Source organism: Apiospora hydei (genome assembly GCF_038363865.1).
Source record: "Apiospora hydei strain CBS 114990 chromosome Unknown utg000005l_segment0_segment0, whole genome shotgun sequence".
NCBI classification, from domain to species: Eukaryota; Fungi; Ascomycota; class Sordariomycetes; order Amphisphaeriales; family Apiosporaceae; genus Apiospora; species Apiospora hydei.
The window spans coordinates 625,775-638,316 of record NW_027117364.1 but is presented as its reverse complement, the minus strand read 5'-3'; the positions used below and the strand labels follow the sequence as shown (position 1 = coordinate 638,316).

The window sequence follows — 12,542 nt, the reverse complement described above, 5'->3', positions numbered from 1 at the left end:
AAATGAGAAGCCGAATGTGCTGTTGATGATGAAGGGGATGTCGCAAAGGGAGGAGAAAGAAAGAAGTTGAGGATGTCGGGAGAATTGTGGTGGGAGAGAGGGAGGGTGGGAACCAAAAAGATTGAAAATCAAAATGGCGGGCAGGATTTTCTGCCTCCCACTTCAGCAAAAGTGATTGATTCCTCGGGAGGGAAATGGCACAAGTCTTGACTTTTCATTCACCTAGGTACCTAATCTAATCACTATTGTGCAAATCTCGCTGCATTACAGCCCGCCTCCTGTACAAATAGGCCCTCAGGCCTTCACCTTGCCATTACCCCTCTATGATACTGGTATATGTGCATTGACACCCCTCATCTGCTTGGTAGCGTAGCCAACCCAGGATGAAAGGCTACTGGAGCAGTTAGCCATACCAGGATTCATATGGCCAAGTCACATTGGTGTACTAGCAGCATTACCCTTTTCTTCACAGATGTTACTTATATGACCAGAAAGAATGTAGAATTGAGTGATTTTCATTAAGGCAGCGAGGAGGAATTACGCAGTAGGCATATCATCTCTACTAAACGAGTATCCATTGGCCTATCCACAGAATCCGTCGACCCATCTGACCTTTAGCCAGCGTACCTTCCACCCAGAACGAACTGCGATTATCCCAGCCAATGGCAAGAGGCCCAAGCCGATGATTACTCGGAGTAGGCACCGAATCAGCCGACCAATTCCTTCTCCAACTGGTTCTTCAGCTGATCGAGCTCAGCCTGTTTGACGTAGAGCTCGGCCTCGAGACGGTTCGACTCCGCCTTAAGGCTCTCCAACGTCTCAGCCGGAGCTCTCTGCGCGGCTTCCGCAGCCTCACGGAACCAGTTGGTCCAGGAACGTTGGTATTTCTCAGGCTCCGGGAACATCTCGAAGAATTGCAGGCGGCGAGGGTCATCCTCGGTTCTCACTTCCATGACGAGATCCCATATGAGAAGGTCCGTCATCCAGGCGGCATAGTCTTCGGACATGACGCCAGCCAGCGCGGTGCGGCGGAGGTACTTTGTTCTCTCCAGGCCCCGCATCCACTGGAGAAGTTGCTTCTCGCACTCCTCGATTACCCAAGGCAGCACTGTGTGCTTGATACAGCCATCGGTCTCGCCTTGCCCATGGCATTCTTTCATGACAATCTTCGAGATCTCTCGGCGTCTGGCTTTGGCCGATTCGGTTGTGAGCACCATGGGCGTATGTGACATCTTGGCGGGAGTTTTGTTCCGTTGGTCTGCTACAGAACTGTTGGTCAGCTGCGATCCTCTTCCAGAATCTCCGATTGTGTTCACATGTCGAACGGGTAAAATTCGCCGAGGGTATAGGCCATAGTGGAATCCAACAATCAGATATGAGGAAGAGGACGGAAAATGCACTTACCTCTCTGCAAAGTCAGAAACAAATGGCCGATAGTGCCGTCAATTCACTTCTGACTAATGCTACTGCCGTTGCCACTGGGATCTACCGTTGATGACTGAAGTGCAATGACGTGTGATGGAAGGCTTTGGCTGCTTGTTGGCTGATAACAGAGAATTGGTATTTGAAGAGATGGAAAAATGGTTGTAAAGGCTAGGATGACCTCTTTCAGCTCGGTGCACTGCTGTGGGAGGCATGACAACAGACTAACCCTCAATATAGCTAGCGCGAAAGACTTGACGCCCTTTATGTATTCAATTGTTTCCAACGACGTATGTGGTTCATGCGGTAATTAACAAAACCTCCAGTGAATGACGAAAAAGATGAATCATGACACGACTCCGAAAAGATACAATGCAAGGGTAGGTGTGAGAATTATATCTATAATCTACATCTGATAGCTACTAATCTATCTCGCTCTCTCGATGCTCCCCAAACCTCCACTAGTTGCTCTCAACCTGTCTGGCATGTTTCTTGAAGAGCTTCATCACTCGGCTCTGATTACCTGGTATGAATTTCTTGATGCGACGCTCAATCGCTTTGAGATTGTCGTCCTTGTGTAGAGTACCGCCATATCGCTGGAGAAGCCTGCAAGCCCTGTAGCAGTGCTTGTTGAAGAAACACACCGCCATGGGGCTTCTGAATTTCTCAGTGCTGTGGAGCGAGGTCAGTTGACTCGTCTGGTTGGGATCAGCACCGGCGTCCAGCAGCATCTTCATGAACTCCAGCGACTCATCGAAGTATGTGACAAGGCTGCAGGCGATGATAAGGCACGTGTCACCATGCTCGTCGACACCGTCCACTCGGATGCCAGCTGCAAGAAGTGCCTTGATCTTCCGCAATGCAACACCTTGTGCCTCCTCTAAAAGATTGGCCCTTTCTGCGTGGCCAAGGTCCCACAAACTGAGAACCCTACCCCGCATGTTGTAACGCAGGAGGCTATCGTTCAAGTACATAAGCAGTAAAGAATTACCATAGGCCTCGAAGTTATCATGCCCAGGGTACGAGATAGTCTGTGTGCCTCTTCCCAAAAGCAGTTCCGTCGCCATTGAAGCTTTCTTGCCAATCGTATAGTTGAAAAATGTCTCCAGCAGAGATCTGTCGGGACCGACGAGTGTTTGGCGTCTCAGACTGTAGATATTGGCACCGCCGGCTAGGGCGATTTGAAGAATCACGCGCCAGTCCCGGAAATCCAACTTTTCTTCATCCAGATAAAGGTACAGCTTCAAAATCGCATCGGCGAGACTGCAACTGCTACCATTCAGTTCGAGAACATTTGATCCAAGGTCGACTTTCCATGATGTCTGAGTAAGAAGCTGCCGGGCTAAAGCGGTATTTGGCGTGCTTGACCAAGTTGAGGGTCGGAGGAGCGATATAACAACAAGGCTCATGTCGGCGCCGAGCTCTCTGGAAAGCCACAGTGTTTTGATGCCCGCCTTTGTGTGTGCAGCGCATTGCGCTGCAGTCAGCATCTTGGGCAGTCTGTGACGACGCTTTTCGGCCAAGAAGGGTGCGGTGCTGTCAACTGGTATCAAGCCCTTTGTGACGAAGTATCGGATTAAGTGCGCATGCCCACACATTGCGGCAGTATGAAGGACTTTGAAGCCTTTCGCTTGCGTAGGATCCCACGAGAGGGTACTTTTGGCATCAATCAAGATTTGGATAATAGGGAGATTGCCCTGACAGGTCGCCATGTGGATAGGTGACTGAGCGCTGCACGCTTGGTAGGCGAATGCGTCGACGTCTGAATCGCTCTCCGATGTTTCCTCGGTGTAATAATACCTTTCCCCGAATGAGTCTTCTGGATTAGCTGCTGCAGTAGGCTCCACGTTGTACTCTCTAGCGAATCCTCCAATGTTGACGTCTGCTCCGTTCTGGACGAGAAATCGGACAGCTTCCTCATCATTGCGCGCTACTGCCGCTTGAAGGATTGTGACCTGATTGCCATGGTCAAAGTCGCCACAGGTTGTTGTGGGATCAAAAAACCATTCTCTCCTCTTAAACTTGTCGAGGTATACATTCATGTTGACAGATCTGCCTTGTGCAGTGGTTCCTACCCCGACGAGATCACGCATTGGCTGCATGTGACCGTGGAGTACTGCGTGGACCATAGCACTAGAACCTCCATGGTTGATGTTATTCTCGTAAAGGAATCTTTTCCACAATTCATGAAGCTCCTTGCTCGCGACCATTACACTCAGGGCGGTTCTTGCACGGTAACGATGATCAATCGCGTTGAAGATCATTTGATGGACCTCAGGAGGAAGGCATACACGCTTTGCCGAGATTTGCCCATCGTGCGTGGCCAAGGCTGGCTTGGGGATCACCGCAGAAGACATTGTGTGTTGACGTTTGTTGAATCAATGTTGGTTTTGGTAGAAGTACTGACGAGTAGAATTGTAAGCAGTTAGCGACATAAAGCGAACCATTTGGAAAGAAAGTCATGCAAGCCGTGAGAAGAGCTTACCTCAATGTCATCAATCTTAAGGATGGGGAAGACGGAGGAGGGTGTGTAGAGTTTGTCGGAACAGGCACTTAATCAATCTTGAATTGATGTAATTGAAATCCTGCTCTTATGATGCGCACGCGTAGCCCAGATGTTGCAAGATGTTTGCGAGAGTTGGGTTGAGGTGAAGGCTTTGGGAGGAGGGGTTCTGTCTTGGTACCGAGAGGAAGTGCAACAACAAGATAGGCTGATGGTTTACCCAGGTAGGTAGGTAGGTAGGTACTTAAGTAGGTTGTTGAACAACTGCTGGTCGCTGAAGTACATCCGCCGTCGAGGCAAAGTGAGGAGGGATGGAATAATCAAACCCTCATTTCTTCCCAAACACACAAACGACAATCGGGATGTATTCAATGGGCAGAGCCGTGTCATTTCCCTTTGTCGTTTCAACTCATACCGGCAGGCAAGTAGAAGCAGGTGACTCAGAAAGAAGTAAAAGCCAACAACAAGCCTTAGCATGAAAGCCTGTCTTCCACCCCTTACTCATAGCCTTCTCACCATCACACCCAAACCACATCATTCCACCAGCACAATCGCTCACTATGTCCGCCAAAATCAACGAATTCAGCCAACGTTGAGTGCCCCGCGAGCGCGATACCGACAACGAATAGTACCTAACAACTCTTATTGATATCAAGTGTCTGGCGACAAGCTTCTAACTCTAGACGGTCTTCATCATGAGCCTTATTTATAAATACTCATAAGCCTCCATTTCAGCAATCGTTTCTTCTCTTTTTCCTTTCCATCCGCCCATTCAGTCTACTGCTGGACTTCTGGCAGATACCATCTACGAACCTCCCGACAAACAGGCCATCCAACTTCCCGTCCACATCCCCATCCACACCTCCCAGCCTCGCCATCGCCAACATCGCCGCCATAGTTGTCATCTTTATTTGTTAACTTTTAGAGGTCTCCTCAAGGTACGTGAATTTCTAGTATCTTTCAATAAAACGAGACCCCTGTAGTTTTGCTGCTACTGCTTTTTCAGAATCGGTTATCGCCACATGGGGTACTCATAAGAGTCATTTCAGCTAACACATACTTGCTTACACAGGTTCAAGCCACCAGGATGTCTTGTCCTCCGCTGCATCTTGAAACGGACGCGGCAAAGACCCGCCGCCAAGCAGTCCTGGACACGGCTTTGGCAGTTGTACCCATCACCAATGGCAGCACTGCCGACAGAACTCTATATGCTATGCCATCGCACGTCACCAACGCCGAAGCCTTCGTTGTCGACTTTTTCGTCAATAATATGGACGCAACGAACCCCCAGCGCCATCATGCCTTGAGCGGTTGCTGGTCTCATGACTATATCGCCTGGCGCGTGGACCACGGCATCTGGGACATGGCATACTCGCATTCGCACCTGACAAAGGAACAATCCACTGCAGCATTCCATACCCTTTTCCCGGAACCTGAGAAGTCTGTGTATCCTTTTGACACTTGGCTGTCAAGGGCAGTGGAATACCCTATTGCACGGAGGATCACCAGAGGCGACATGACTTGGGCCATGGCTGTTAGCCAGTCTGCCTCTAGCTCGATGGAAGTTGTACCCAGGAATCGTGAACTTCTCGCCGAGGCTCGATCGAACCAACACATCCAGAACACACCCGCAGACCTCGGAGAATGCATGGCCTCTCAAGCCAGTGAGAAACATGGTGCCGTAGAGTCAGAGAAGGTTGATTTTATCTGGGCCTCCACTTGGCTGACTACAATCGACATCATCCCCCAAGGCCAATTTGGCAAAGGATTGTTGGAAGGGGTCTTGGTTGCAACTCTCATGGGCAACAAGTGCTGGGCATTGCTGGAACCTGTCATCGCCATCGGCCAGCCAGACCCATGGTTTTGTCTCGGGGGCCTCAGAAGCTCCACGCTGGTCAAGGTACAGGATGGATATCAGTGCCACTGCGCCGCGGCTCAATGCATCCAGTTCTCCGCTCAAGATCGAGGTACACGACGTCTGCAATTCCGCAAGGTGGCAAAGAATGCTTAGCAGTGGAGGAACGGGCTAGTTTAGAAGTAGAGCATTCGATTCACTACTGGCTATGAACTTATCATGTGTTTGTGTATTAGCTGTGTACTGGACTCTCAGTGATGTGACACGTGAATTCCTCGAACACAAGCAGAACTTGAAAATCTGAAGAGTTTTGCCTCGATCTGGTCAAATTATCTTCACGCGTTAAACATGAAAGGATGCTCTTGAGCAGAGTTCTACCGAGCTAGGTGTATTGTCATTCAGTACGACTACACAGGTTGGCTTGTCTGTTGGCAGAGTTCGGAGACCACAGCATTCAGTTCCTATTTGCATGGAAAATCGTGAAACATAGAACGGCACAAAAGAAGAACGAAAGCATCATTGGCGAGCTGCATCTGATTCATTGACAGTGGATATGGTTCAGCTATCAGATTGGCCATCGGCGCAGCTGTTACTGAGACAGACATGAGAAGCTCGCGAAGCTCTGTGTGCTGACCGGTTTCAGTCGCAAAACGTCCACTTGCTTCATTTAACATGGGAGTCAGGTCCCATGTCAGCAACTGTGAGAATCAGAGCATGATCAGGCAACATCGACGAAGCCCAACATAGACGTTGAAAGAGCTCAGTAGCTCGAACATTGGCAACTTGCTGGAAGGGCCGCTGTAGTCAGGCGCAAGATCTCAGACGTCGATGTCCATGGCCTCGAATTTCATGGCGTCGTCCTCTTCGTCGTTGTCCTTCTTGGCGTTGTCCTTCCTGGCGCCGTCTTTTCTGAATTCATCCTTTCCGGAATCGTTCTTTCTGGCCTCGTCGCCATCTCCTGTCACAAGCGTGAGCCGTTCCATGGCTTCCAGAAGCAGCTTGTTCTGCGTTCCCGTGGTGTTAGCAAACTACAACAAGAAATCACCGTGGGCTCGTCTCCTCCCTGATAGAACTTACTTGCCGTCTGTTCTTTCTTTTGTTCGTGAGAGTGGGAAGCAGGGAGCGCTTGCACTTGTTCTTCTTGCCTTTGGCGATCGCGAAGGCACTTGGGGTGGTATTGTCGCGGAGGCGACCAGCCCAGACTCCGCGTCTACCTCGAATCATTGGCGGTGCGACCTCGGCCAGGCGCTTGGCAACGCTGTCGCCCGTGGCATCATTGGGCGATTGGCCCTTTGACTCCTTCTCCTTAGCCATTGCAAATGAAGGAACCGAGCAGAGACGTGGCGTGGAATTTGGGCGATGTGTTCGCAATTATTGCTAACGATGGAGGGAAGTGATGTGTGGATGAAAATGCTTGTCCGAGGCGCGTTGTAACAAAGAGGTCAGCACGTGCAGTGTATTACAGAGGATGCTTCTGTACATGGCCACCTAGAGGTTTACAGGTACTAGCCTAGAGAATCTTCCTAGCGGCAAGAATGGTAGGTACACAGAAGAATTTCCGGATCGGAATAACTTGCACATGAAAGCGACTCTCTCCATGGACACCACCCTGATACCAGCGCTTTGGTAACCACACCGAGCGGATGTATCAGGCTTGATCTCGTCCCATCCTCAAGGTCCTCGGCGCACCCCCTGAGCTCGTGTTGTGACGGTTCGCGCCGATTCTTCCACGTTAAAGATCAGACCTAATGTTGTTTGAAGCCCAAAGGAAAGCACCGGTAGATTGGTGATGGAAGAACCGGGATGGACAAGGGAGCCTTTGGATGAGACAGGACATGCTGCCACCGATTTGTTGTGATTTAAAGAATATTTATACTGTAATCTCTCTTCTAGGGATACTTATGCTATGCGCCTATGTCATCCCTCAGCTAATGACGCATCTAGAGGGCTCTCACAGCCTTGCTGGTTAAACTCAAAGAGTTGCCTCTACGACTGTTGGCGCTTCAGTCTTCAGTAGATACGGAAAATTCGTTTGCAAGATGTTAGGCGTCCCGCTTCGCTTTGAGGCCATCTTAGATACTCTCTCTGATGTTGCTTCTTGGTATTCCCACGATAGTGGATAGTGAAGTGGCATCTGGCCGGACAGGGTCGCATGTCACCAAGTAAAGGTAGGAGAGTCATCAATGTCCAGTCTGTCAAGTGGGTTATTTATAGCGTTCGGCTGATAAAAATTCATTGGATGATTGAGACTGAAAGGTTGTTCGGACTGACTGGGTTGTCTATAGGTGATTTGCTCGACGAGCTGGCAACTGGGGGCTCCCCTCCTGCATTCTATTTGACCTTTCCACCTGGCAAACGTCCACTTCATTCGAGCTTTGCTGCTTGACTGGCAAAATTTCCATTTTTGTAGGCATGAGCTCTGGGTTTCGGCAAACATTTGGTTCCGTGCTTGCCTTCTTTCCAATGTACTGAAGTGTCCCTTCCTTTCGAACAACAACCCATCACTTCTTGGGACATCACCACAGCCCAATTACCTCCAAAACCCACGAAACAGGCAGTTGGTAAGCATTTCACACCATTTTCCATCACCTCCCGCATTCCGTTAAGCACTCTCATGGACGCTCGTCTTACGCACCCAAGTTTGGCAAACTTAACTGTTACCTCACTATCATCAGACTTCCTGTTTGCTGATTTCCTCTTCACAGATTGATCACACAAACTGAAGCAACAACTCAGTCCACCCACACCTACCTGCTAGCCGCGAACCGAGAAAATGCAGAACTGTGTCACTTTCAACCGTGACAAGGGCATCGACCCGCAAACGGCATCCCCATTGGTCCGGCTCCCTCCCGAGATCCATCTTACCATTGCAATGGAAAGCGACTCCGATGAGGCAATCTTCGCCTTGTTGAGAACTTGCAAGACGCTTTATGGGGTCTACCGAGACCTCTTGTACGAGCGCAACATTCGCCACGACGACGGCAGTGCTGTGTTCAAGATTGCACGCAATGGTCAAGTGGCAGCCTTTGAGAATCTCGAGCGCGTGGCCAAGACCATGGAAGAAGGCATGCCAGCACTGAACAGAGTACAATTTATATCACCTGAGGGACAGACGGTCATTGGAAGCTCGCTGTCCGACTCAGCATCATGTCCCTTCATACCGGAGAACTCTTTCACACCGCTCCACTGGGCTGCCGCTGGGGGCATTCGGACGCCATCCAATGGCTCATCACCAAGGGAGCGGCTTGCAAGGCTCTCGGCAAATCATTGGAAGACAAGTTCGTGCCGCTGCTCAAGATCAGGCAGCCAGCATGGCTGGGATTTATTCATGTGAGCCATGAACCATGCACCCCACTATGGATAGCTGTCTGTGCTGGCCATGTCGAGGCAAGCCGCCGCCTTCTACTGGCTGAGCCTAGTGCCTTTGATTACCCGCAAAAAGAGTTCAACCCGACGATGTTCGACGTCGCTGTGATTTATGGCCATGTCTACATGATCAGATTTCTCATCCAGAGCGGCCATCCCTGCCTCACCATCAACACCCTCGAATACGCTGCATTGTCCAAATCAATCAGGACATCACTGAGGTGTTTGGCTGCCTTGGGGCAAGACATTTTCATGGCTTTGGACAAGTTCATAAGAGTTCAATTTCCGGACATTGAGGCTATGCAGCTGATTCAAGACCCTGCCATGCGCATCGATCTCGGCCGTCCTGCCCCTAATGATCCCTCGACAAACCAAGCAACGGCGTTACTTGCAGTTGCTCTATCAAGAGGGTGGGTAGTTGCCGAGAAGAGAGACGAATTGAGACAGCTGGTGATATTCTTGATCCAGTCAGGTGCAGACGTTAACTACCACTCTACCACTCTACTAGGTGGTTGGCACGGAACCTGCGTTTTAGAGGCCGCGTTGTACATTAACTACGAGGATGGTTCAGTCGCCGAAGAGCTCGTGAATAGGGGTGCTCGAGTGCATAGGGGTGATGGTGAGGAATCATTGGCCATCTTATATCTGTCACGTATGCGGCGAGACCCCGATCGTGTCCGAGACTTCGACATCATAAGAGCTGATGGTTCCTGTGCCGCGGTACACAAACTGGAACTCCTTCTAAAGCATGGCGCCGTTCTAGATCAGAATTGCGGTTTTCAACCACTTGAGGATGCTTACCTAATTGCTACGACCGGACAATGGAGTTACAATGCAGCCGGCGAGCTCTCGTTCCTAAAGGTTCTCGTCAAAAACGGCGTCACCAGAGACCCCGCAGGTGGTAATTACCAACCCCACAGCTACAGCTATCTATTTAATATTATATTTCAGCGCCACACGAATCGTGATTATATGGTACCTCCGTATAATATGGATCACAGCTTTCTCTATCGAGCGCTGACCTCTGGCCATTACGACATTGCACGCGTTTTCATCGAACGGGGTGGTACGTGTTTCGGTGTTCATGACCGTATGGAGGACATCGATGGTCATCACGACCAAATGCCGAAAGACATCCGAGAGTGGATTGATTCAATCTACTTTCTCTGAATCTGGACTCGAAGGTGTGCTTGGAGACCTGTCTGACCGAGTGACTGGCTGGCGGTGATGGTGGATTAGGCCTAGGTACATGCACAGCAGCAACTAGACACACTGTCTTTCAGCAACGGCCAGCAATGCCGCCCGGGAGTTAGCAAAGGTCTCGGGCTAGAAAATTTCCGTGAAGACGGCTTCTATCAAGTGGGATGGAAAAGCTGTGAGCCCTCGATAGGAACAGGTGCCTCTCAGGGGGGACAGGAGATACACAGCCCAATGGCTATTTCGACGTCACGGGCAAATCAGCCGTTCTTTCATGTAGTAAATTGCATTCATTTGCCAAATCACCGATGCCCGAATTGAGACAACTGCGTGGCCAACTCATCTCTGACCAAATTCATCACTGTCTTTCTTCAATTGACGCTGAGATTCTTTCCAGTATGCCTCAAGCAGTCATTCTCCGGCAGGTGGGTTGCGGCAGTGGCATATTGATGACTTTTTACGAAAATTAGCCTTCCTTCGTCATTGAGGCCATCTTATGATGGATGAGTGGTGCATCCAACTTTAGCTTTGGTGTTTTGACTTTGCCCAAGAAACAAGTTATTTTGCCTGCCAACCGTGACGTCATGCCACCCCCGTCATTATTAACACCCACTCGGCCTGCCAACGCTCGCGCTCACCACACTTCGACCTCAACTACCGAAAAAACCGTTGAATTTGACCGTTTTTAATTGAAACGTCTATCCCAAAGCCACCTACTTACTGAATAACGGTCTCCGAATTCGCTACTTAGCCTCTCCCTAATACCCCACCACCGCGCCGCTGCGGTCGCCCGCGACACCAAGCAAGCATGGACGCCCCCAGCACCTTCCCGCCGCCGCCCGACATGGCGAAGCGGCTCAAGTCCAAGACCTTCGTGGAGCCGGACGGCTGGGACGTCGGGCAGACGGAGAACGACAAGCGCCTCCGGTGGCTGCACGCGGAGCACCAGCGCGCGATGGAGGAGTGCGAGTCACGGCTGCGGGCCGTGGACCACGACCGGAAGATGAGCGAGGCCGACAAGAGCATGGAGAAGCACCGGCTCTTCCACATGAAGGCGATGCAGGAGGCCGACATGCGCCTCGGCGAGGCGCAGAGCTCCATCGAGGCGCACCGCGTGTTTCACGCCGAGGCGATGAAGGAGGCGGATGGGCGGCTTGCGATGGCGGACGATAGCATGATTAAGCATCGCGAGTTCCACTCGCGCGCTATGAAGGAGGCGGATGAGCGGCTTGCGGCTGCGGAGGACAGTATTCAGGAGCACCGCAAGTTCCACGTCAAGGCGATGGAGGAGGCCGACGAACGATTGGCTATGTCTGACGATAGTATGATCAAGCATCGAGAGTTTCACAAGCGGGCTATCAAAGAGGCCGACGAGAGGTTGGCGGCGGCGGAGGAGAGCATCCAAGAACACAGGAAGTTCCATGCGCAGGCCATGAAGGAGGCGGACGAGAGGCTCGCCATGAAGGACGACAGCATGATCAAACACCGCGAGTTCCACGTCCGCGCCATCAAAGAAGCGGACGAACGACTAGCCGCAGCCGACGATAGTATCAAGAGCCACCGCATCTGGCACGCGGAGCAGATGAAGGAAGCCGACGAGCGGCTCAACCAAGCCGACACGGCCATCGAGAACCACCGGATCTGGCACGCGCAGCAGATGAAGGAGGCCGACGAGCGCCTGAACTCGGCGGACGACAGCATGACGAAGCACCGGGTCTGGCACAAGGAGCAGATGGACGAGGCCGACCAGCGGCTCAACATGGCGGAGGATGCGATCGTGAGACACCGGGTTTGGCACAAGGAGCAGATGGAGGAGGCGGAGAAGAGGATACACTTGGCCGAGGATAGTATGAAGCGTCATCGAGTGTGGCATGCGGAGCAGATGTTGGAGGCGGATAGTCGCCTGAGTGGGATGACATGAGGAGATCGGGGGTACTATTCAAATGTATGATTTAATGTGTTAGTAATTTGTAATAACATTGAGCGAGTAGCATCGAGTTTGAAACAGAAGTCACTTCTAAGCATCGAACGTGGCTCTATCCGGTTTACGCATCGGTAAGGCGCCGTTAGGAGCGCACAGGCAAGCAGTGTCTTTGACAGTGAGCCTCGTAAGGAATACAGGGGTGAAATAGAGTGGACACTTGTATGCTTTTACCAATCTAGGGAGTCTCGACCTAGGTCTTTTCGGCCACTGGCAAA

At 51.1% G+C, this 12,542-nt stretch overlaps 6 protein-coding genes across 6 annotated transcripts; 3 read left to right on the top strand and 3 right to left on the bottom strand.

The window, feature by feature from the left end:
• Positions 1–707: 707 nt before the first annotated feature.
• Positions 708–1,232, bottom strand: PG997_005658 (uncharacterized protein; the record flags this gene model as incomplete). The annotated part of the gene is made up of 1 exon (XM_066809973.1): positions 708–1,232. The coding sequence occupies one exon, from the start codon at positions 1,230–1,232 to the stop codon at positions 708–710; it is 525 nt and encodes a 174-aa protein (XP_066668896.1).
• Positions 1,233–1,883: 651 nt separating this feature from the next.
• Positions 1,884–3,779, bottom strand: PG997_005657 (uncharacterized protein; the record flags this gene model as incomplete). The annotated part of the gene is made up of 1 exon (XM_066809972.1): positions 1,884–3,779. The coding sequence occupies one exon, from the start codon at positions 3,777–3,779 to the stop codon at positions 1,884–1,886; it is 1,896 nt and encodes a 631-aa protein (XP_066668895.1).
• Positions 3,780–5,012: 1,233 nt separating this feature from the next.
• On the top strand, positions 5,013–5,936 carry PG997_005656 (uncharacterized protein; the record flags this gene model as incomplete). Its single annotated transcript, XM_066809971.1, has 1 exon — positions 5,013–5,936. One exon carries the CDS (start codon positions 5,013–5,015, stop codon positions 5,934–5,936), a length of 924 nt encoding a protein of 307 aa, XP_066668894.1.
• Positions 5,937–6,598: 662 nt separating this feature from the next.
• Positions 6,599–7,094, bottom strand: PG997_005655 (uncharacterized protein; the record flags this gene model as incomplete). Its single annotated transcript, XM_066809970.1, has 2 exons — positions 6,599–6,808; positions 6,858–7,094. The coding sequence occupies 2 exons, from the start codon at positions 7,092–7,094 to the stop codon at positions 6,599–6,601; spliced, it is 447 nt and encodes a 148-aa protein (XP_066668893.1).
• A 1,459-nt stretch (positions 7,095–8,553) lies between these two features.
• Positions 8,554–10,316, top strand: PG997_005654 (ankyrin repeat-containing protein; the record flags this gene model as incomplete). Its single annotated transcript, XM_066809969.1, has 2 exons — positions 8,554–9,058; positions 9,145–10,316. 2 exons carry the CDS (start codon positions 8,554–8,556, stop codon positions 10,314–10,316), a joined length of 1,677 nt encoding a protein of 558 aa, XP_066668892.1.
• Positions 10,317–11,151: 835 nt separating this feature from the next.
• On the top strand, positions 11,152–12,264 carry PG997_005653 (uncharacterized protein; the record flags this gene model as incomplete). Its single annotated transcript, XM_066809968.1, has 1 exon — positions 11,152–12,264. The coding sequence occupies one exon, from the start codon at positions 11,152–11,154 to the stop codon at positions 12,262–12,264; it is 1,113 nt and encodes a 370-aa protein (XP_066668891.1).
• Positions 12,265–12,542: the final 278 nt, after the last annotated feature.